The 25,187-nt window shown below is 38.3% G+C and overlaps 1 protein-coding gene across 8 annotated transcripts in view; it reads right to left on the bottom strand.

Annotated features, from left to right (window-relative positions):
• Positions 1-25,187, bottom strand: part of DYNC2H1 (dynein cytoplasmic 2 heavy chain 1) — a 341,068-nt gene that overhangs the window by 110,509 nt on the left and 205,372 nt on the right. For all 8 annotated transcript variants that reach the window (XR_012028538.1, XM_072821767.1, XM_072821765.1 and 5 more), the window contains one exon: positions 537-653. Coding sequence is in view for 7 of the 8 variants with exons in the window: in XM_072821767.1 (XP_072677868.1) it covers positions 537-653 (117 nt within the window). In the remaining variant the exon portion in view is untranslated. The remainder of the gene's footprint in view (positions 1-536; positions 654-25,187) is intronic.

The following is a 25,187-nucleotide window of genomic DNA, read 5'->3' as shown; positions in this document are numbered from 1 at the left end:
ACCTTTTTCCTTGGTTCTGAAATTAGCTTTACTTGACTTCCCTTATTTTAGACCTGATATATAGGCATTTTTATAATATTACTAAATGGATGAAATGCGTGGTTATTTTTTAATTCCAGAGGAAAAAAACCCCATTCACTAGGAATAGGAATCACAATAAGCTCATGCCTTTGCCTAGTGAGCAAGCAACTGCTCTGTAACCAACAGCATTACTACTCTACAATACAAAACCAAGCCCATTTCCAGCTGATGAAGAGTCCTTTGAAAACTATCACCTGTTATAGTAGTTGCTGACTTTGCACGAAGGGGAGGGAGAAGGCAAGCATGAGCACAGTAAACACATAGCAAGTGCACCAGGGTACAACAATTACACTGGCCACCTGCTTCCTGTCTTCCTCCGGCCAGGAAACTGGTACACACTACCGACAGATCAATGCAAGGTTTTACCAACAGGGACAATTTGGTGATAAGGTGGGGGGAAAAAAAGGATAGGGAGGAAAAAGTGGAAACCATTGGGATGATATTTCAGTACTAACCTGGTTTAGTTTCTTCCAGAGATTGAGGACAGGGGACAGTTCATTAGACCAGATTTCTCTGTCAAATTTACAACCAGCTGTTGCCGATCTGCCCAAGATCCTCAACTGTGAAATAACCTGGAAAAAATAAGTAGCAAAAAATGAACAGAGAGAAATAGTAAGGATACAAAAATAGCTACATTTTATAAAAATAAAGGCCAAATATCAAAAAGTTTTAGTCCCATTATCTCTTCAATTGGCTTAACATTTAACTGATTTACTTAAGCAGTTAAAAAATAAAAGAACTTAAAAGTGAGAAGCCGTTATAAAAATTACGTTACAATGCCTCTTATTTGAGAAGCAGCTTCTTTAGCCAGAAAGTTCTAATTATCTATTATTAATGATTTCTAAGTGTCTGTTTGCTCATGTCTGAAACCCAAAATATTTTTTTGGTTTGATGTAAACCTTGTAATTTCCAAATGCTAATTAATTAAAGATATTTTTTTCTAAAAATAAGTGGTAAGAAAGATAGTACACAGCATACCAAAGCACATAAAATAGTAAGACAATTTTAAGTCATTATTTTTTGGCACAAATTATCATAAATCTCAGGTTTAAGGCTCTGTATTAATTTTAGTTGTCATATAAATGTTCTGTCTATACTTCAGACAAATGAACCATGTGTGGGCCGGCTGGTGAAAATGAGGTAAGGTAACAATAACTCCCAACACAGAGTGTTCCTTCTTCTTCATTCTGCCTGCCCAGACCCTTCTGCTCGCATCTGTCTTCTTAGGAGGTCCTTAGTGATTTCCACTACAACAATGGTAACTCATTGTTAATCACCTGCCAAGAACCAGGCAGCTGGAAGCAAGGACGCTAACTAGATGCAGATACTGTGATGCGTACAAACCAGTAAGGTCCCCACTCACTGACCTTCATGCACATTTCAGCACAAGATTAAAAGTGTGCTTTCCTCACTTACCTGACATAAAATAAACCCACAACAACAGGCATATGTTTTCCTAAGCTAGTATTTTATTTTATTTTATTTTTTTTTATTTTTTTTCTAAGCTAGTATTTTAAACATCAACCTTTGCAGCATGTTGACTAAATTTCTGTTTTATTTTTTGAAAGATGTAAATTGTTTCTCCATTTTTAATAGATTGGGCTATATTTCATATTTTGTTGGATCCTTGTATTAGTAAAGTTTGTGACAAAATAAGGGCCATAAATCTTTCAAAATGAATCTACTACTCAATTGTTAAACATCCACAATCATGCTGTAAAACTCAAGTTACTTCTGGAGCTTTTGATTGATTCTCTCATCTTGGAAAACTCGTAGTGATTCAGTGTTTCATTTCCTTTGTTTTTCTGATAAATTATTTTCATTTGCTCTAGCTGAACCTTACAACAACACCTAATTTATCAGCTTTGCTACAACACAAAACATCACTAGTTGGTAGTCAGAAGAAGTGCTATTTTAACTCTGGTAACATCTGCTATCACTTATTTGTGTTTAAATTTATCAAACATGACAGAAAACAAATAAGAATGCAAAGCGATGTCTAAAGGAAAAAAGTTTCAAAAAAATTTTTAGATGATGTAAAAAACCATTTTAAAAATATTTACTAGTCCAAAAAGGTAATGTTTTCTGTCCTGCAAAAATAATAGGTGAGGTTTGCTCTCCTTAATAACATCATAATATACTATAATCTTCAATAAAAAAGGAGTTCAAATATATAATAAAATATTTTTACAATGAGGACAAAACTATAATTTAAAATGATGGACCATTTTTTGTTCTTACAAAATCTTACATATGTATCTTTTTTTTACAAAGCACAGGTAATAAAATATCTTTCCATGATTTGTATTTTAAGCCAATTAAAAACTACTTATTCAATAGTACTTTTTTAATTTTTAATTTTAATTTTAATTTTTTAATAGTGCTTTTTTTAAATGATGTAGAAAGATGAGAATTTCCATGAACAACACATCTGTGTTATTTCTTCCATGTTCTATCCATACTAGACAGCTTGCATTATGCAACCGGCGTGCTCCGGGGCAAGTTATGGAAGACGCTGGTGCTCCCACTCCACCAGTCCTCCTTCCTGAACAATGAAAGGCATCTGAGGAATACCTAGGCTTCTCCTGAGCACTGATTGTGTTTATTATAAGGCACTAAATCTGAGAGTGAACTGAATTTTCCTTTGGATAGTATGAAGCACACAGAGGACTTTCTGATCTAACAATATTGACTTCATAGAACTTTATTTTTAAGGATTTTACTTATTTGAGAGAAAGGGAGAGAGAAAGAGAATGAGAGCATGAGTAGAGGGGAGGGAGAACAGACTCTCCCCTGAGCAGGGAGCCCGATGAGGGACTCAGTCCCAGGACCCCAGGATCATGACCTGAGCAGAAGGCAGACACTTCACCGATGGAACCTCCCAGGTGCCCCAACTTTATAGAACTTTAGAGCATGAATTCTGTTGACTGTTTTGTTTTCTTTTGGCATAAACTGTTTCCCTAGTTTTCTTTTCCTTTCCTCATTTTTCTCTTTGGCTGATTTCGTCGACTACTGATTTTACACTGATAGAGTACTTATATTTTTAAGTCACCACTGGTGTAATCCCTCTTGGAATGAGAAGGAATATAGGTTTTGAAAATAAACAGTCCCAATTTACAGATGAGAAAATGAAATAAATTACACATTTGTCTCAGGAAATATGGTGGACATCTGGAGAAAATTCTATAACTGTACATTTAAAAATTATGGTTAAATATCATCATCAGGGCAGCCCGGGTGGCTCAGCGGTTTAGCACTGCCTTCAGCCCAGGGTGTGATCCTGGAGACTTGGGATCGAGTCCCACGTCAGGCTACCTGCATGGAGCCTGCTTCTCCTTCTGCCTGTGTCTCTGTCTCTGTCTCTTTCTCATGAATAAATAAAATAAATAAATAAATAAATATCATCATCATCAATAAACAATCTTTAAAATTTATGATTGAAGTGCCAGGAAAATTAAGGGTAATCTTTATTTTTTATTATTACGTTTTTTATTTTAATTCCAATATGGTTCACATGCAGCATTCTACTAGTTTCATATATACAATATCTTGATTCAGCATCTCCACACAGGTCAAGGAGGCAGGGCTAATCTACACCCACACGTGTTCTGAAGCCAGCCCCTGCTCTGGGACATCTGCCTACTCCAAAGGGCCTATACCTTGTTAATTTACTTTTTATCTTGAACTACTTTCAGATTAATGGACAAGTGATAAAAACACTACAGAGAGTTCTCATTATACACTTTGCCCTGCTTCCCCTAGGTTAAATCTTATAATCACAGCAGTTGTCAGTTAGTAATACTACTAATTAAGCTACTACAAGCCTTATTTAAATTCTTCCAGTTTTCCCACATATGTCATTTTCCTGTTTCCAGAGACTACTACATTATATTTGTTATTTATCCATAGTCTCACCCAAAACAGTGAGAGTCAAGGGAAGATTTTCATACCCTTGACACGTGTGAAGAATATTGTTCAGTGATTTTGTACAATGACACTCATTTGAGTGCAATGGTAAGGTTCATAATTCCAAAGTTAGGGTCTGGAAATCCATAGGAAAAGACTAGAGACACATGCTTTGGCCCGCCATGGCTTCAGGGTGACACTGTGATCTCCAGGAAACATCATGATTGTGAAAAATCTATATATCAAAACCATGAAACTGGAGTGAATGAGATTCTGCAGGAAAATTAGAGCAGTAAACACTTATGTTCAAAAAGAAGCAGTGTTTAAAACTTAAATTACGAAGTTGGGAATGTAGGTGGAAGTAAATAGGAGAAAAACATTTGTAGGTGCCTGGGTGGCTCAGTCACTTAAACAACCGACTGTTTTCTGCTCAGATCATGATCTCAAATGTCACCTCTGACTCTGCACTGGGCGTGGAGCCTGAAGGAGAGAGAGTCCCCCTTCTGCTGTCCCTCCCTCACTCATGCTTGCACACGTGTGTTCACTCTCTCCCTCGTGCTCTCAAATAAATAAATAAATAAATAAATAAATAAATAAATAAATAAATAAATAAATAAATAAATCTTTAAAAAAGAAGAAGAAAAAAGAGGGCATCTGGGTGGTTCATTCGGTGAAGCCTCTCTGCCTTCAGCTCAGGTCATGATCCTGGGGTCATGAAATCGAGTCCTACACACATTCAGCAGGTAGAGTCTGCTTCTCCCTCTGCCCCTGCTCCTTCCCCTGTTCCTGCTCTCTCTTTCTCTCTCTCTCTCAAATAAATAAATACAATCTAAAAAAAAGAAACAGTTAAAAAAAACTGATACAAAACAGCAAATAAAAAACTTCAAGTCAGTTTACTGAAAAGACTAATAAAACTATGAGATTTCTGACTAGACTGGGTAAGATTAAGAACATCATGAGTTTGTTTTTAATAGTTCCATGTGATAAGAAGTTACAAATTTGGTAAATAGAAATTCCGAGGAATATATAAACTAATAACATAGTCTCGAGAAAAAAACTAACAAAACTATATTGGGGCTATAGTTTAAAAAATTAAGTAAGTTAAAAATACCATCTTAAAGCAAACCCTAGATACCAACTGTTCACATAAATGTTCTAACATTCCTCAAACAGCAATTCAAATCATATACTACCCTTCAGGGGCTAGAAAACTAGGCAGCATTCCTCAAATCAAGTAACAGAGGCAAGTAAAAACATTATTACAGAAATAAGAGACATTCAGAGATCAGTCTTACTCCTGAACACAGACACAAATAAATATCAATCAACCTCTAAAAACGATATACATGATAATTTTGAATGTGTGGTTTACACATAGGAAATATAATTCACCACATAAACAGATTAGAGAAAAAATATATAATAACCTTAATGCTGGGAAAAAACATGGTCAGTGAAATTCACCAATACATTTTTGACAAACTTTTTTATTGGTGTTCAATTTACTAACATACAGAATAACCCCCAGTGCCCGTCACCCATTCACTCCCACCCCCCGCCCTCCTCCCCTTCTACCACCCCTAGTTCGTTTCCCAGAGTTAGCAGTCTTTACGTTCTGTCTCCCTTTCTGATATTTCCCACACATTTCTTCTCCCTTCCCTTATATTCCCTTTCACTATTATTTATATTCCCCAAATGAATGAGAACATATAATGTTTGTCCTTCTCCGACTGACTTACTTCACTCAGCATAATACCCTCCAGTTCCATCCACGTTGAAGCAAATGTGGGTATTTGTCATTTCTAATAGCTGAGTAATATTCCATTGTATACATAAACCACATCTTCTTTATCCACTCATCTTTCGTTGGACACCGAGGCTCCTTCCACAGTTTGGCTATCGTGGCCATTGCTGCTATAAACATCGGGGTGCAGGTGTCCCGGCGTTTCATTGCATCTGTATCTTTGGGGTAAATCCCCAACAGTGCAATTGCTGGGTCGTAGGGCAGAAACTACCCACAGCAAAACTAGCAAAGATGTGTAAGACTGTTACAAACGCCTTCCATAAATCATGCCTCCCTTAAGCACCTCCCTTTGCAATGCAGTACTGCTCTCCTCTCAACCATGAGATATCTGTTTCTCCATCACTTCAAAGCTAGGCTCATCTGGTGACGTGCATTGCCTAAAAGAACGTGCTATAGTGATGTGCAACTGTCAAAGCTTACACTCTGAGAATTAGCCATTCCTGCCCTTGGAACCTGGAACAGCATGTGAGCTTCTGCTGAGAACAAGTCACCCCAGCCAATAGCCAGGGTCATCCGCACACATGACCAAGGCCATCTAGGGGCCCTTTGGCCCCCTCAACTCTCCAACTGAAGGCAGCCTCATGTTTGAAACCAAAGATGAAAACAAAAAGAAATAACCCGGTCAATCCTCAGAATTATAAAACAATAAAATAAAATAAATCATATCACTATTTCAAGTCACAAAATTTTGGGTGGTTTGCTGTGCAGCAAGGACTAAGTGAATCATCAAGAATTACAGATAATTTATTTAATCTGTGTTATGAATGGAATGTCTGCAACCCCCCAGAATTCACAGTGAAGCTCATCCCCAACATGACCGTATTGGGAGCTAGGCCTCAGAGGGAGGAAGGAGAAGATACCTCGGAGAGCTCTTACATGCCCTCAGCCTGTCTGCAGATACACAGGAAAACCCACATGTGTCCACCTCCCACCTACAAAGCTGGAAGGAAAGTCCTCACCAGAAACTGAACACACTGGCCCCCTGGATCTCAGACTCCCAATCTCCATGGCTATGGAAAAATAAGTCTGTTGTTCAAGCCATCCAGTCTGTGGTAGGGGTGGCCCCGAGCTTATAACAGCTCTACTTCACATGTTTCAACTTTGCAGTGTTGCAAAAGTAGAAACCACTTATCAAATTCTGTCTGGTCTTTCCCTGGCTACGGGTACACATCCACACTCCCTCATGATGCTGAGTGGCAGCCCTGCATGTACCAAGGTAAACAACCGAAGCACTTACAACCATTATGTTTTGTGCATTCATTATAGTATTCAATAATTATGTGACATATTCCACACTTTATTATAAACTTGGCTTTGTGTTAAATGATCTTGCCCAACTGTAAGTTCATATAAGTGTTCTGAGCACATGTAAGGTCAGCAAGGTAAGTTACAAGGTTTAGGAGATTAGGTGTATTAAATGCATTTCCACTTACAATATTTTCAATTTATGATGAGTTCATCGAGATATAACCCCATTGTAAGTCAGGAAAGATCTGTTTTGTTACAATAGCCCAAGCAGACTAATGCAACCTTATAAATGCTAACTACAAGATGTGGCAAATATTAAAATCACTAATCAAATGTTAAAAGGCCTTTAAAATCCCTTCAAAATCAGAGCAAGATAAGAATGTTGACTATCATTACTTTTATTCAACATTTCACACAACGATCTAGCTATCCCAAGAAAACAAGGAAAGGCAGTTAAATGAATGAAGAATGCAAAGGAAAAAAAAGCTAAATCATTTTCTCAGGCAATATAATAATTTACCAAAACATGAAGTTAACTTATATTTTCATATATATTATATTCATGCTATATATTTTTCTATTTGTGTATATTTGAAATAAAAAGAGGGGCGCCTTGGTGGCTTACTCGGTTAAGCATCTGACTCTTGATTTGGGCTCAGGTCATGATATCAGGGTTGTCAGATTGAGCTCCGTGATGGGCTCTGCATTGGGTGTGGAGTCTGCTTGAGATTCTCTCTCTCTCTCTGCCCCTCCCCTCCCAACTCTCTCTCAAATAAGTAAAATCTTAAAAAACTTCATTAGATAATATTATTTTTTAACTTCAGCTCAAATATCATGTCCTTTTTCAACAGTCACTTGGGAGCCCTACCCCTAAACCATCTTCACGCTCCCACCAGAACCATGTGCTTCCCGGTGTTATCTAATGTACCAGGATGAAACAAACCATATTCATCTTCCCACACACTGCATAAAGGAAGCAATATACTAACATGTAAAAGTGGGATATAGAAGAATATCCAAAAGTTTATCTTTATGTTTCCAAAGGGGAGGGGGAAACCTCTTCTACATTCTCATATCTTTCAATAAAAATATTTATGCCTCTCTCTCTCAGCCCCGGTGGCTCAGCAGTCTAGTGCCACCTTCAGCCCAGGGCGTGATCCTGGAGAACCAAGATCGAGTCCCACGTCAGGCTCCCTGCATGGAGCCTGCTTCTCCCTCTGTCTGTGTCTCCACCTCTCTCTTTCTCCTCTCTGTTTCTCATAAGTAAATAAATAAAATCTTCTAAAAAATATTTATGCCTCTCACACACAAAAGCAAGCTGTGATCTGTGAGATGAGATTTCACTCAAGATCAAAAGTGAAATGCACCGTCCACTCCCACATGTTAAGAACATCATTTTTCAAAGCAATATATTAAAAGCCTAAAATTAAAATCTCAGATCTCACTCATGCAATTTAAGCAAAACAAGAATGAATCTCCCTATCATCAAAGGATGTTTAAATTTCAGTAGGACTAGCAAATATACCAGTTTCAAATACTGAGATAAGAGGCTGAACATTAAATTAGGAGTAATACATAGTTTCATATATAACTTTGGTTAAATACATTCTTATATATACACATCCATACACACAAATATATAAGACTTCATGTCTTCTAATACTTTTATCTGCTTCTTTCAATTTATTATATACATTTGAAAACAGTTTGACAATTAAAAAATATGTACCTGTTGTATCATCCACCCATTATACTCCTAAGTACCAGACCAAGAGAAACAAAACATGCTCATACAAAGATAGAAAATGTGCAAATGGCCACAGCTGCTTAATTTCAGTAAAGCCTCAAACTGGAAACAATATAAATGTCCTTCAGTGAGCAAATGAGTAAGCAAATGGTGGTATAGCCACACAGTGGATTACTATTCAACAAGAAAATGGAATAATCTCCTGATACACACAACAGACCAACTCTTATAGTAATTATGTTGACTGACAATCCAGAGGCCAGTACTTAATTGTATAATCCTTTTATAAAAACTCTAGAAAACGCATACTAATCTGCAATGACAAAAGAGATGAGTAGTTGCATGGGGTAGGAGGAAGAGATTACAGTGTTACAGAAAACTTCTGGGGGTGATAGAAATGTTCACTACCTTGATGTGAAACTCTAACAGGTGCATACATATGTAAAGCTTTATCAAATCATACAATCTAAATATGTGCAGTTCATTGAATGTCAACTAACTTCACTAAAGCTGTAAAAACTGAAAAAGGATTTTTACTAAAACAACTTTAGAAGGGACTATTTCAAGATGGCAGTATAGGAAAATCCAGAACTCACCTTGCCCCATAGATACAACAGATCTATGGCTATATATGGAATAATTTCCTTGGAAAAAGTCATGAACACCTGATGAAGAGTGCCTCTCAAAATGGTTAAGAGAGCTGCATTGAGATAGGTGGGAGAGGCAGACATGCCCTTGCTAAAAATCCCACCCCAGAATGATAACCCACAGTCAGGAGGATTCTCAATAATCTGGAAATTTCTGCAGACAAATGAGGGCTTTGCCCTACCAATCAGGCCCCCCAACCCTTGGGTTTTTGTGGCAAGGACACAGCCCTGATAATGTTGGGCTTTGAAAAGCAATGAAGAGTATGAGCAGGAGAAACAGAACTACATGGAACAGAGGACCTGCTCTTAAAGAACTCACACATATACTCATTCCCCCAGACCAAGTACAAAATCAGCATTTTGGAAAGTTAACTAGACCACTGGTGAAGGATACTGGCTTACTAATCTTAAATTGACTACTGGAAAGACAGAAACCTGTTGGGACTCTTACCAGGGATAGAAGCCATGGTAGGTATCATTTTTGCAATCTCATCCTACCTTGCTAATGCTTGCACTCAACAGGCGTGATCCTGTCAATCATTCTCTAACCTGCTAGGCCCCACCCCACTGTGCTGCAGCTGCACAACAGTGACAGGATGAGTGGTCTGCCTCAGGTACGAGGGCCACATATCCAACAGCCAGTCAAGCTCCCCACCATTCCATCCCCAAGACAGCCACATCACAGCAGCTGGGAGAACATGCTTCTCTTGTTACTCCCCACCCCTTGGCCTTGGCTGATCAATAGTTGGGCAAGTGTCCCACCCCCATCACACTGCAGCCAGGCTCCAACACAGTTGAGGAGTGCATGAAGCCCACAAATTCCCCTAGAGCACAGGCCATGGTGCCCACAGGGTACCGTGCACTTGGGACCCATGAATCATCTCCTACATCAGACTACTCCTTTAAGAATGGGAGAGGAAGCTGTTTTACCTAGTACAGAGAAAAACACACAATCAGCTAAAATGAGTACACTGAGAAATTTGAGAAATATGTTCCAAATGAAAGAACAAGACAAAACTTCAGAAAAAGACCTTAATGAAACAAAGCTAGTCTATAGGTGATAAAGAGTTCAAAGTAATGGTCATAAGGATGACACTGAACTCTGGAAAAGGATGAACACAATGAGAACATCAACAAAGAGATAAATATATATATATATATATATATAATGAGATATATATATATGATAGAAATATATATGATAGAAAATGTGCAAATGGAATCTTAAAAAATATATTATATATATTCATATATATATATGAAAGTACCAAACCCAAGTCAAGTCACAGAGACGAAGAATACAATAATTGCACTAGAAATATACTACAGAGATTTAACAGCTGACTGGATAAAGTAAAAGAACAGATCATTGAGCTGGAAGACAAAGCAATAGAATCCTCCCAGACAGAGCAACAAAAAGAAAAAGAATTAAAAGAAGTGAATATATCTTAAAGGATCTAGAGGCCAACATCAAACAGACAAATGCACATATGTATTATAGGGTTCTCAAAAGCAGAAGAGAGAGATAAAGAGGCAAAAACTTATTTGAAAAAATAGATGAAAACTTCCCTAATCTGGGCAAGGAAACAGACGTCCAGGTCCAGGAAAGCCAGTGAGTTCCAAATAAGATGAAACCAAAGATATCTACACCAACACATACTATAATCAAAATGGTAATAGTCAAGGATAAAGAGAGAACCCTAAAAGCAGTGAGAGAAACAACCGGTCACATAGAAGGGAAACCTTGCAGCTAAAAGGATATCACAACTTTTCTGTAGAAACCTCAGGGGCAGATGAGAGTGGCATGACATACACGGAGTGCTGAAAGGAAAATAAACTTCCAACTAAGACTAATCTGTCCAGAAAGGTTATTCTTAAGAGCTGAATGACAGGAGAGGAGTTTCCTAGATAGCACAAGCTAAGAAGTTCATCATTAAATTAGCCATACAATAAATGTTAAAAATTTTCTTTAAACTGAAAAAAAGATGACACTAATTAGTAACAAAAAACTTGAGAGTAATAATCTCAAAGGAAAAATCTGTAGGTAGCATTCAAAGAGGATTTAATAATTATCGTTCTCAAATCCTTCAAAAAAACTGAAGTGAAGGCTTTTAACACACTTTGTGAAGCCAGCTTTACCGTGATACTAAAAGCAGATAAGAATGCTACAAAAAAATTACAGGTCAATATCACTAATAAAACATAGATGTAAAAATCCTCAATAAAAATATTAACAAACCAAATCCAATAATACATTAAAAAGATGAGAAATCATGATAAAGTGGGGTTTATCCAAGGAATGCAATAATGATTCAACATCTGCAAATCAATGTGGTACATCACTTCACTAAATGAAAGTTAAAAATCCTATGATCATCTCAATAGATGTAGAAGTAGTATTTGGTAAGATTCAACATCTATATCTGATTAAAAAAAAAACTTTCACAAGAATGGATATAAAGGAAACATATGTCAACATAATAAAGCCCATATATGACAGCTCTACAGCTAACATCACACTTGATGAAAAAATGAAAGCTTTTCCTCTGAGAACAGAACCAAGACAAAGTTTCATTTTCCCTCTTACCACTTTTATTCAACACAGCATTGGAAGGAAGACCTAGCCACAGCAATTAGGAAAAAAAATGTATCCAAATCAGAAAGTAGTAAAAGTGTCACTATTTGATGATGACATGACACTATATGTGGAAAACTAGAGAATTAGCAACAAAAAAATCCGTTATATCTGCTACATGAGTTCACTAAAGTAGCATAATGCAGTTATCAACATGTATAAATCTGAAGTGCTTCTATACACAAATAATGCAACATCAGAGAGAGAGATTATAATTGAAACCAAAAGAATATAATACCTAAAAGTAAGTAAATTAAGGAGATGAAATACTATTCACAGAAAATGGAACTGATGAAAAGAACTGAAGACAACACAAGGAAATGAAAGACATTCTCTAACAAATATTGTTAAAATGTCCACACCACCCAAAACAATCTACAGATTGAATGCAATCTCTATTAAAAACTTCAATCTTGGGGTGGAGTCTTTTGTTTTTTTTTTTATGTAGAGTATCATGTCATCTGCAAAGAGGGAGAGTTTGACTTCTTCTTTGCCAATTTGAATGCCTTTTATTTATTTTTGTTACCTGGTTGCTGAGGCTAGGACTTCTAGTAGTATGTTGAATAGCAGTGGTGAGAGTGGACATCCCTGTCTTGTTCCTGATCTTAGGGGAAAGGCTCCCCGGGCTTCCCCATTGAGAATTATATTTGCTGTGGGCTTTTCGTAGATGGCTTTTAAGATGTTGAGGAATATTCCCTTTTTCCCTACACTCTGAAGAGTTTTGATCAGGAATGGATGCTGTATTTTGTTAAATGCTTTCTCTGCATCTATTGAGAGGATCATATGGTGCTTGTTTTTTCTCTTGCTGATATGATGAATCACACTGATTGTTTTATGATGTTGAACCAGCTTTGCATCCCAAGGAAAAATCCCACTTGGTGAATAATCTTCTTAATGTATTGTTGGATCCTATTGGCTAGTATCTTGTTGAGAATTTTTGCATCCATGTTCATCAGGGATATTGGTCTATAATTCTCCTTTTTGGTGGGGTCTTTGTCTGGTTTTGGAATTAAGGTGATGCTGGCCTCATAGACGACTTTGGAAGTACTCCATCTCTTTCTATCTTTCCAAACAGCTTTAGTAGAATAGGTATGGTTTCGTCTTTAAACGTTTGATAGAATTGCCCAGGGAAGCCATCTGGCCCAGGACTTTTATGTCTTGGGAGGTTTTTGATGACTGCTTCAATTTCCTCCCTGGTTATTGGCCTGTTCAGGTTTTCTATTTCTTCCTGTTCCAGTTTTGGTAGTTTGTGGTTTTCCAGAAATGCGTCCATTTCTTCTTGATTGCCTAATTTATTGACATATAGCTGCTCATAATAGGTTTTTAAAATCGTTTGTATTTCCTTGGTGTTGGTAGTAATCTCTCCTTTCTCATTCATGATTTTATTAATTTGAGTCTTTTCTCTCTTCTTTTTAATAAGGCTGGCTAATGATTATCTATCTTATTAATTCTTTCAGAGAACCAACTCTTGGTTTTGTTGATCTGTTCCACAGTTCTTCTGGTCTCTATATCATTGAGTTCTGCTCGAATCATTATTAACTCTCTTCTTCTGCTGGGTGTAGGATCTATATGCTGTTTTTTCTCTAGCTCCTTTAGGTGCAAGGTTAGCTTTTGGATTTGAGTTCTTTCCAGTTTTTGGATGGATGCTTGTATTGCAATGTATATCCCCCTCAGAACTGCTTTTCCTAGAACTCATATAGCAATTTGGCAGTGTGGCAGGATACAAAATCAATACCCAGAAGCCAGTGGCATTTCTACACTAACAATGAGACTGAAGAAAGAGAAATTAAGGAGTCAATCCCATTTACAATGGCACCCAAAAGCAAAGATACCTAAGAATAAACCTAACCAAAGAGGTAAAGGATCTATACCCTAAAAACTACAGAACACTTCTGAAAGAAATTGAGGAAGACACAGAGATGTAAAAACATTCCATGCTCATGGATTGGAAGAATTAATATTGCGAAAATGTCAATGTTACCCAGGGAAATTTACACATTTAATGCAATCCCTATCAAAATACCATGGACTTCCTTCAGAGAGTTGGAACAAATCATCTTAAGATTTGTGTGGAATCAGAAAAGACCCCAAATAGCCAGGGGAATATTAAAAGAGAAAACCAGAACCGGGGGCATCACAATGCCAGATTTCAGGTTGTACTACAAAGCTGTGGTCATCAAGACAGTGTGGTGCTCGCACAAAAACAGACACATAGATCAATGGAACAGAATAGAGAATCCAGTAGCGGACCCTCAACTCTATGGTCAACTAACATTCGACAAAGGAGGAAAGACTATCCACTGGAAAAAAGACAGTCTCTTCAATAAATGGTGCTGGGAAAATTGGACATCCACATGCAGAAGAATGAAACTAGACCACTCTCTTGCACCATACACAAAGATGAACTCAAAATGGATGAAAGATCTAAATGTGAGACAAGATTCCATCAAAATCCTAGAGAAGAACACAGGCAACACCCTTTTTGAACTCAGCCACAGTAACTTCTGCAAGATACATCTGTGAAGGCAAAAGAAACAAAAGCAAAAATGAACTATTGGGACTTCATCAAGATAAGAAGCTTTTGCACAGCAAAGGATACAGTCAACAAAACTAAGACAACCTACAGAATGGGAGAAGATAGTTGCAAATGACGTATCAGATAAAGGGCTAGTATCCAAGATCTATAAAGAGCGTATTAAACTCAACAGCAAAGAAATAAACAAGCCAATCATGAAATGGGCAAAAGACATGAACAGAAATCTCACAGAGGAAGACACAGACATGGCCAACAAGCACATGAGAAAAAGCTCCACATCACTTGCCATCAGGGAAATACAAATCAAAACCACAATGAGATACCACCTCACGCCAGTGAGAATGGGGAAAATTAACAAGGCAGGAAACCACAAATGTTGGAGAGGATGTGGAGAAAGGGGAACCCTCTTGCACCGTTGGTGGGAATGTGAACTGGTGCAGCCACTCTGGAAAACTGTGTGGAGGTTCCTCAAAGAGTTAAAAATAGACCTGCCCTACGACCCAGCAATTGCACTGTTGGGGATTTACCCCAAAGTTACAGATGCAATGAAACGCCGGGACACCTGCACCCCGATGTTTCTAGCAGCAATGGCCACAATAGCCAAACTGTGGAAGGAGCCTCGGTGTCCATCGAAAGATGAATGGATAAAGAAGATGTGGCCTATGTATACAATGGAATATTCCTCAGCCATTAGAAATAACAAATACCCACAATTTGCTTTGACGTGGATGAAACGTATTATGCTGAGTGAAATAAGTCAACTGGAGAAGGACAAAATTATATTCATTTGGGGTACATAAAAGATAATGAAAAGGAATAAAGGGGAAAGGAGAAGAAATGAGTGGGAAATATCAGAAAGGGAGACAGACCAGGAGAGACTCCTAACTCTGGGAAACGAACTAGGGGTGGTAGAAAGAGAGGTGACTGGGTGACGGGCACTGAGTTGGGCACTTGATGAGATGAGCACTGGGTGTTATTCTATATGTTGGCAAATTGAACTCCAATAAAAAATAAATTTATAAAAAAATAAATTTATAAAAAATAAAAATCACCAAAAAACTAAAAAAAAAAAAAAAAAAACAAAACAAAACCTTCAATGGAAATTTTCACAGAAGTAGAACAAAGACTCCTAAAATTTGTATGGAACCACAAATGACCCAGAATAGCTAAAGCAATCTTGAAAAGAAGAATAAAGCTGCAGGTTTCATGCACCTTGATTTGGAACCATATCATAAAGCTGTAGTAACCCATCAGTAATGGTACTGGCACGAACGGGTTTACAGATCAATGGAACAGAGTGGCAAGGCCAGGAATACAGGCATGCACATATGATGAATTATTTACGATGAGAGAGGGAGAATACAGAATGGAGAGAGGGCAGCCTCCTCAGTAAATGGTGTTGGAAAATTATACATCAATGAAATGATGAATGATCACTATCTTATCCTGCACACAAAAAGTAACTCAAAATGGATTAAAGACCTCAGTATAAAATCTGAAAACATGAAACTACCAGAAAACAAGTGGTAAGCTCCTTGACACTGGCCTTAGTGAGGTTTTCTGAATCTGGCAAAAAATAAATGAGACTACATCAAACTAAAAAGCTTTTGCACAATGAAGAAAACCATCAACAAAATGAAAAGGAACTTACTGAATGGGTAAGTTATTTGTAACCCTCATCTCTGATAAGGGGTTGACATCCAAAACCAAGAGAGAATTCATAAAGCTCAACACCAGAAACCAAACAATTTGATTTAAAATTAGGCAGAGGACCTAAATAGACATTTTTCCGAAGACGACACACAAATGATTGACACATGAAAAGATGCCCAATATTACTTATCATCAAGAAATGCAAATCAAAACCACAACAGCTATTTCACATCTGCTCGTATCAAAAAGACAAGAAATAATGAATGTTGGAGTGGATGTGAAGAAAGGGGAACTGTCATGTACTGCTGGAGGGAACGTACCCTGGGACAAGCACTTTGGAAAATGCTATGGAGGTTCCTCAAACATGGGAAACAGAACTGCCTTGGGACCCAGCAATTCCACACCTGGGTATCCACTCTGAGAAAATAGAGACACTGATTGGGAAACATATCAGCATCTCTACATTCACTGCAGCGTTATTTACAATAGCCAAGATACAGTACCAACTTCAATATCCACTGACAGATGAATGGTTAGAGAAACATATGGTGTGTATCTGTGTGTGCATTATGTATATATCATGATACATATATGGGAGATTATATATGTGTGTGTGTATGTGTGTGTGTGTATATATATATACATATATATATATACAATGAAATAATTTAGTCATAAAGAAAAATGACAGCTGGCCACTGAGTCAACATGGATGGACCATGAAGGCATTATGCTAAGTGAGATAAGTCCAATAGAGAAAGAAATACTGCAGGATCTCCTATCTATGTGGAATCTAAAAAACAGAACACAACCCAGGTTCATAGATACAGAGAACAGAGTGGTGGCTGCTGGGTGAGTGTGGACAGAAGTGGGTGATGGAGATTAAGAGGTACAAACTTATAGTTATAAGTGTAATATATGGTGTGGGATCTACAGACAGTAACACCATATGAATTTTGTATGGTAGCAGATGGTAGCTAGACTTATGGTAGTGATCAGTTTGCAATCACACAAATGTCAAATCACTATGTTGTGTACACATGAAACTAATAGAATACTGTATGCAATTATAATTCTAAAAGAACAATGTTAAAGAACAATGTTCAGTGAATAACCAAGAAAGTGAAAAAGTAGAAGTTAGGGTCAGTACAAACACTGGCTAAAAACAGTCATTTGTGTCCTATAATTCCTAGTGCATATTTAAATTTGCCTGATGGTCTTAACATTTGTTCAAAACAGATTGTGTGAATCAGTATCCACAGAAGGGTCATGTAGTTGTGATGTATTTTAAGTCCCTTTAACATAGAGCAGGTTGTCTGAGCCTCCTTGTCATTAACATGTTGATATAACCGAGTCTATTATCTTGCAAATTGTCCCATATTCTGGTTCCACTAGTGTTTTTTTTTTTTTAAGATTTTATTTATTTATTCATGAGAGAAACAGAGAGAGATAGAGAGAGAGAGGCAGGCACAGACACAGGCAGAGGGAGAAGCAGGCTCCATGCAGGAAGCCCGACCACCAGACTTGATCCCTGGTCTCCAGGATCACACCCTGGGCTGAAGGCGGTGCTAAACCGCTGAGCCACCCGGGATGCCCTTCACTAGTGTTTTTAAGTTTGTTCTCTTACCCCTGTGTTTCCTGTTAACCACTGAGGCGTTCTAAAATCTCAGCTGGGTTCGAGGTCCTTTTGTAAAAGATGTCTTTGGAAAATGTCCTTGAGATGGCATCACATCAGGAGGCACCCAGTATCTGTACGAGTCTTTCCTGTGATACAAAGACTGATCACGGGGCACAGGCAGTGGCCGCTGACCCCTGTCCTGTAAACTTCCCCATCAACCTGCCACACAATGCTTTCAAATTTTGGTAAAAATTTTATGAATCAATTGCTTTATTAGGATTTTTAGAAGTGATTTCTCAAATTCTGTCATTCCTTCTATATTTATTACTTAGAGTTATTCAGCAAAGAACATTCTTTCATCAATTTTCCTTTCATCAACATGAAATATCATTGACAAAGCAAAGATAAATGCTTGTTTCCCTTTAGCACTACTTTTCAAACAAAGATATTTTTATTTTCTTGTAACATATACAAGTAAAATATCAAGTTATAATATTTGTGAACTTAGTGCTTCCTTGTTCCTTGTTAGGAATCCTAAGCTTAAAAAAAACTAAAAATTTAAAAAATTTAAAAAATTAAAAAAGGAATCCTAAGCTTCCTGACTTCTCAGGATTAGCGTAGCTGCTTAACTCCTCACAGTCATGCAGTGCAATGTGGCTAAAATTATTATACAAGTTATCTTCAAATCTTCCACAACAACAACAAAAAAACATCATTAAGAATAAACATAACTCCTTTTAAGAATTTTGCTATGAAACTGCTATTGGTTCTGAAAAATAATAAAGTTCTGGAACTTCAAAGCATGTTTAGGAAAAAATAACTGAGTATGTAGCTAGCACTTAAAAATATATAGCTCTTACAGAAAAACAAGTATGTTACTTTAGTAGAAATTCTTTTTATAGAGAATTATAGCAACTAAGGAGCTTGGTCAATAAGAACTGCCTCCCCAAATATGCTACCATTTCTGAGCAGGACTGAAGCCCCTGCAGTTGTCCTGCACCTGTCTCTGCTTCCAGCCTCCATCCTGTGGGTCAGCGCTGCCAGACTGCCTGGCACTTACCACAGCCCACCCCCAGGCTCCCAGCTGCCTCCTGGCCTCTTTTCTACCAGCCCTTCCCCTCCTCCCACTGTGCAGTACCCATATCTGTCTCATTGTTGTCCCCCCCACCCCCACTTAACAAACAAGAGATGGCCCAGAAGAGCCCAGGAGGATGTTTAATCTCAGTGATAAAAAATGCAAACCACAGTGAGATACTATTTTAACACATTAGATTAACAAATATAAAAGCATTCAAAAATACCACCCACTGATGGGAATTGAAGGATGTAGATACTACAATCTTCTGGTGAAAATGTAAAGTACTACAACCGCTAAAAACATTCTGACACAATTCTATTCATAAATACATACCCTAGAGACACTCTTACACAGACATACCATGAGACATGTACACAAATGTACATAGTAGCATTGTTTGTCATAACAAAACAATGAAGTACTTATATAATGAAATATTATAAAACAGTAATAATGAAACTACAGCTTAACCAGTATCATAAATAGATCTTAGAAAACAATGTAAAATGAGATATGCAAGTCCTAGAACACCACATGGAAAACATCATTTTATGAGGTCAAAAATTAGCAAAATGAAGCAATATACTTTTAGGAACAAGTGTGTGTGTGAAATGCATGCATGTAGTACAACTACTAAAAAAGTATAAATTTAAAAACTATTTTAAAACAGAGAATGTGGGATCCCTGGGTGGTGCAGCGGTTTGGCGCCTGCCTTTGGCCCAGGGCGCGATCCTGGAGACCCGGGATCGAATCCCACATCGGGCTTCCGGTGCATGGAGCCTGCTTCTCCCTCTGCCTGTGTCTCTGCCTCTCTCTCTTTCTCTCTCTGTGACTATCATAAATAAATAAACATTAAAAAAAAATTTAAAACAGAGAATGTTGTCCCCTTTAACAGAAAGGGAGAGGAACAAGATAATCATGTACATTGATTCAGGTTACTGGTAATATCGTGGTTCTTAGTTATTGATTCATGAGTTTCATTATATCTTCATGCTTTTATTTTTTTTTAAGATTTTATTTATTTATTCATGAAAGACAGAGAGAGAGAGAGAGAGAGAGAGAGGCAGAGACATAGGCAGAGGGAGAAGCAGGCTACAGGCAGGGAGCCCAATGTGGGACTTGATCCTGGTCCTCCAGGATCACACCTTGAGCCAAAGGCAGACGCTTAGCCACTGAACCACCCAGGCGTCCTCTTCATGCTTTTAATGTTATATATATATAGTTATATATTACAGTTATATATATATATATATATACACACACACACACACACATATATTACAGTTGTCTCTATATCTATATACATATATAACTATAATAATATAGTCCTTTATATAAACCATATATTGTATTTTGAAAAAGCAGTAAAAATTTCAGAGCTAAAGAAACACAAATCCTATAGAAATATAAATCTTAAAGGAAAATTTCTAAACTCGTTCTAGGAGACCAACATTACATTGATCCCAAAACCAGACAAAAACTCCACTAAAAAGAAGAATCACAGACCAATATCCCTGATGAACATGGATGGAAAAACTCTCACCAAGATACTAGCCAACAGGATCCAAAAGTATATTAAAAGTGGTGATTATTCACCCTGACCAAGTGGGATTTATTCCTAGGATGCAAGGGTGGTTCAATATTCACAAATCAATCGATGTGATAAAAAAAGGAAAGGACAAGAACATATGATCCTCTCAATAGATGCAGAAAAAGCATTTGACAAAATACAGCATCTTTAGGACACGTGGGTGGCATGGTTGAGCTTCTGCCTTTGGCTCAAGTCGTGATTCTTGGGGTCCTGGGATCAAGTCCCGCATCAGGCTCCCTACAGGGAGCCTGCTTCTCCCTCTGCCTGTGTCTCTGCCTCTCTCTCTTTTATGAATAAATAAATAAAATCTTTAAAAAAGGATACAGTATCTTTTCTTGATTAGAACTCTTCACAGTGTCCGTCTTCTAGCCCTATAGAGGGATTATATCTCATATCATAAAATCCATCTATGAAAAGCCCACCGTGAATATCATTCTCAATGGAGAAAAACTGAGAGATCTCCCTCTAAGGTAAGGAACAGGACACAGATGTTGATTCTCACCACTGTTGTTCAACATAGTACTAGAAGTCCTAGCCTCAGCAATCAACAACACAAAGTTTTAAAAGGCAACCGAATTGGCAAAGAAGTCATCCAACTTTTGCTCTTTACAAACAACATGATACTCTGTGAGGAAAATGGAGAAGACTCCCCCCAAGATTGCTAGAACTCATACAGGAATTCAGCAAAATGGCAGGAGATCAAATCCATGCACAGAAATCAATTGCATTTCTATATACTAATAACAAGACTGAAGTAAGAGAAATTAAGGAGTCAATCCCATTTACAATTGCACCTAAATCATAAGATACCTAGGAATAAACCTAACCAAAGAGGTAAAGGATCTATACTCTAAAAACTACAGAACACTTATGAAAGAAATCGAGGACGACACAAAGAGATGGAAAAACATTCCATGCTCAACGATTGAAGAATAAACATTGTGAAAATGTCTATGCTACCCAGGGCATTCTATGCATTCAGCAAAAATCCCTATCAATAAAACACCAGCACTTTTCACAGAGCTGGAACAAATACTAAGATGGAACGAGAAAAGACCTCAAATAGCCAAAGATATGTTGAAAAAGAAAACCAAAGCTGGGGGCATCACAAAGACTCACTTCAAGTTCTATCACAAACTTGTAGTCATCAGGACAGTATGGTACTGGCACAAAAACAGACACATAGATCAATGGAACAGAATAGAGATCCCAGAAATGGACTCTCAATTCTATGGTCATCTTCAACAAAGCAGGAGAGAATATCCATCATTTAATAAATGGTGCTGGGAAAACTGCAGAGCCAATTCATTAAAATGAAACTGGATCATTCTCTTACACCATACACAAAGATAAACTCAAAATGATTAAAGATCTAAATGTGAGACAGGAATAGATCAAAACCCTAGAGGAAAACACAGGCATCAATCTCTGTGACCTCGGCCTTGTGTCTTCTTGCTAGACACATCTCCAAAGGCAAGGGAAACAATGGCAAAAATGAACTATTGGGACTTCATCAAGATAAAAAGCTTCTGCAGAGCAAAGGAAACGGTCTATAAAACCAAAAAACAACCTACAGAATGGGAGAAGATATTTGCTAATGACATAGCAGATAAAGGGCTAGATCCGATAGTCTGGACACCCATGTCACATCTAAGTCTGGTTCTACTGCCTGCTTGGGAGACAAACCTCTGAGTTTTCAACAGTACCCTAAGGGCAATAGTGCTTCCCACCCTCTTGCTCCCTGGGGGTTGACGCTTCTGTCCCAAAAGGCAGACAGAGGCAGTTTCCTGGCTACCTACTCCTCCCAAGGGGATTTTGTTCTGCTCCCCCAGGCTGTCCCCAGGAAGGAAGCTTCCTAAGACTCTCATCAGTAGGGGTCCACTGAGAAGAGGCCTGCAAGAAAGTGGGATCCAGGTCACATGATCCAGGACTGACGACAATGTGGGCACTCATCTCCCCTTAGGCTCCAGCCAGCTGGTACTCATATCTCTTTTCTCAGATGGGTTCAAGAAAAGTCATGAACTTGTCCTGTTTGTCTTCTCCTGTTGTTCTAAGAGGAGGAACAATGCTCTTTCTATACACCTCTATCCTGGAGTCTAATTCGCTATTGATTACAACGGCCTTCCTTTAATCTCAAGTATGGCCACCACCAGGGAACCATTTCTGATGCTGCAGGGTATCTAATCTGATGATAAGAGTACCCTTTGGCCTCTGCGTGCAAGTGCCGACCCAGAAAAGGAGTCTGAGTGGCTCTGCTGGCACATCACTCTACCTTCACCACAAAAATAAGATTTTCCTTCTTTGCTTAATTTTGATATGCAAGAAAAGAAGAGATGTGGAAAAGATAGAGGAGAATGGCACTTCATTAATCCTATTAGAACCACACAAAATAATGGGAACTACAGTTTCTTGAGGGTTATTTTAATAATTTCATAGATCTGGGCAGACAACATTAATTTACGGAAGGTAACAACATGTAGGAAGGTCTGGAGCTCCCTTCTCTCACAGACATACCAAGTCAACAGCTACATGTAATGCAACTCACTTTCCAGCCTGAGACTGCAGACCAGATCCTCCATAACTAAAGGCACAAAAAAAAGGCGACACAGCAGGTTAGGAGGGAAACAAGGCACTGTAGGAAACCAACCCCTCGCTACATGGCCACCCAGAAGCTGGAATATCAGGGGAAGGCATGAAGACACTAACTCTCTGAGAAGGGGATCAAGCCTCAAACTGGGAACCCCAGGCCCAGGGACCTGCATGGGAAGATGAGCCCCTAAAACATCTGGCTTTGAAAATCAGCGGGCTTGGCTCTGGGAGCCTCAAAATCAGGAGAACAAGAGGGTCACAGTAAACGGTCTCTGCTCTTCAAAGGCCAGCATACTAGATCATTAGGCCTGAGATCCAGCAAGAAGCACCTTTTCAAAGGGAAGTTTAAAAAGTGCCTAGGGTATAAGCGAAGATTTCCTAATTTTAGGACTTGTGCCAGAGACACAGGGACCTGTAGGAGGTTTCTCTGGGAGAGAAGATGGGAGCAAGCATCACTTTCTTTCCCTCTCATTGGCCAGCTGGCCAGTAGCCTATGGGACCCATTCTGACGCTAAGTAACTAGCAGTACCTCTTGCCCCACCCAACCCTGCCATCCTGGAAGGCACCCTTCCCCTGTGTCTCCCAAGTGGCCACACCTGAGGGGCAGGCCATGTCATAACTAGTTTACCCCACCAGGGCCTCCTGTCTTACCACATTTTGCAGGCAGGCTCCGCTGGAACCAACATCCACCCGGAGAAACTACTGCACCAACAAAATGGCAATATGTACACATCTAACAATGTAAAATGCACTAAATGCTCCAGTCAAAAGATGGGAGCATATGGATTAAAAACCACAATAAAAACAAGACCCATGTATATGGGGACTAAAAAAGACCTAAAGACACATACAAAAGTGGAAGTGAAGGAATTGAAACATAATCTATGAAGATGGAAGAGAAAACACAAGTCAGAATAACAACATTTGGATCAGACAAAACAGACTTTAAAACAAAGCCTGTACAGAAGAGATGAAGAAGGGCATTAAATAAGAATAAAGGAATCAGTCCAACAAGAACATGTAATGTACTCATGTACCCAACACAGCAGCGCCTAAATATATAAAAGTACTGATAGACACGAAGGAAGATACTGACAGTAATTTCATAACAGTAGAGGACTTAACATCCCGTTTATAGTCACAGATCATCCAGACAGTAAGTCCACGAAACACTGGCTTTCAAGGGACCTACAAGATAGAAAGAGAATATGCCATTCCAAAAATAGAGAACTTATATTCTTTTCAAGTGAACATGAGTTATCCTCCAGAGCAGATTACATGTTAAGACACACAAGAAGTTTCAATAAGTTTAAGAAGATTGAAATAATATCAAGCACTGTTCCCAACAAAAACGATAAGAAAATAAAAATTACACTTAAGAAAACTGAAGAAAACAAAAAAACTCACTAACCCATGGAGGCTAAACACCTGCTACTAACAACCCATGAATCAATGAAGAAAGACAAGAGAAAAAAAAAGAAACACCTGAAGACAAATGAAAATGGAAACACAATGGTTCGAAATGTTTGGGAAGCAGCAAAAAGTTCTGGAAGGGAAGTTTATAGAGATACAAGCCAATCTTAAGAAAAAGGAAAAATCTAACTTTCCACCTAACAGGACTAGAGAAAAAAAAACAAAACCCCACATTAGTAGAAGGAAGGAATAATACAGAGCAAAAACAAAGAAATACAGAGTTTTAAAAATAATAGAAAAGATCAATAAAATTAAGATCTGATTCTTTGGAAAAATAAAATGGTAAATTGTTACAAGACTCAAGGGGAAGATGGCAGAGTAGGAGCCCCACGCATACAATTAGGCGACACCTATATAGGGAAACACCCCAGAAAGTGTTTCCAACCTGGAGCCTGGCAGAGCAGACCCTCTGTAGATGGATGGAGGGCAAAGGCCACAGGGAAGAGAACAGGAAGTTCTAGTGGGGAGCTAGAGGGACTTGATGAATGGTCTGCAGGGGCTCAGAGACCCCACACCTGCAGCCTTCAGGCACCATTCCCTTCCCCCACCACCCAGCCTAAACACAGTGCCGCCCCAGGGCA

Source organism: Canis lupus, chromosome 3 (genome assembly GCF_048164855.1).
Source record: "Canis lupus baileyi chromosome 3, mCanLup2.hap1, whole genome shotgun sequence".
Lineage (NCBI taxonomy): Eukaryota > Metazoa > Chordata > Mammalia > Carnivora > Canidae > Canis > Canis lupus.
This window is presented reverse-complemented; position numbering and strand designations above follow the sequence as displayed.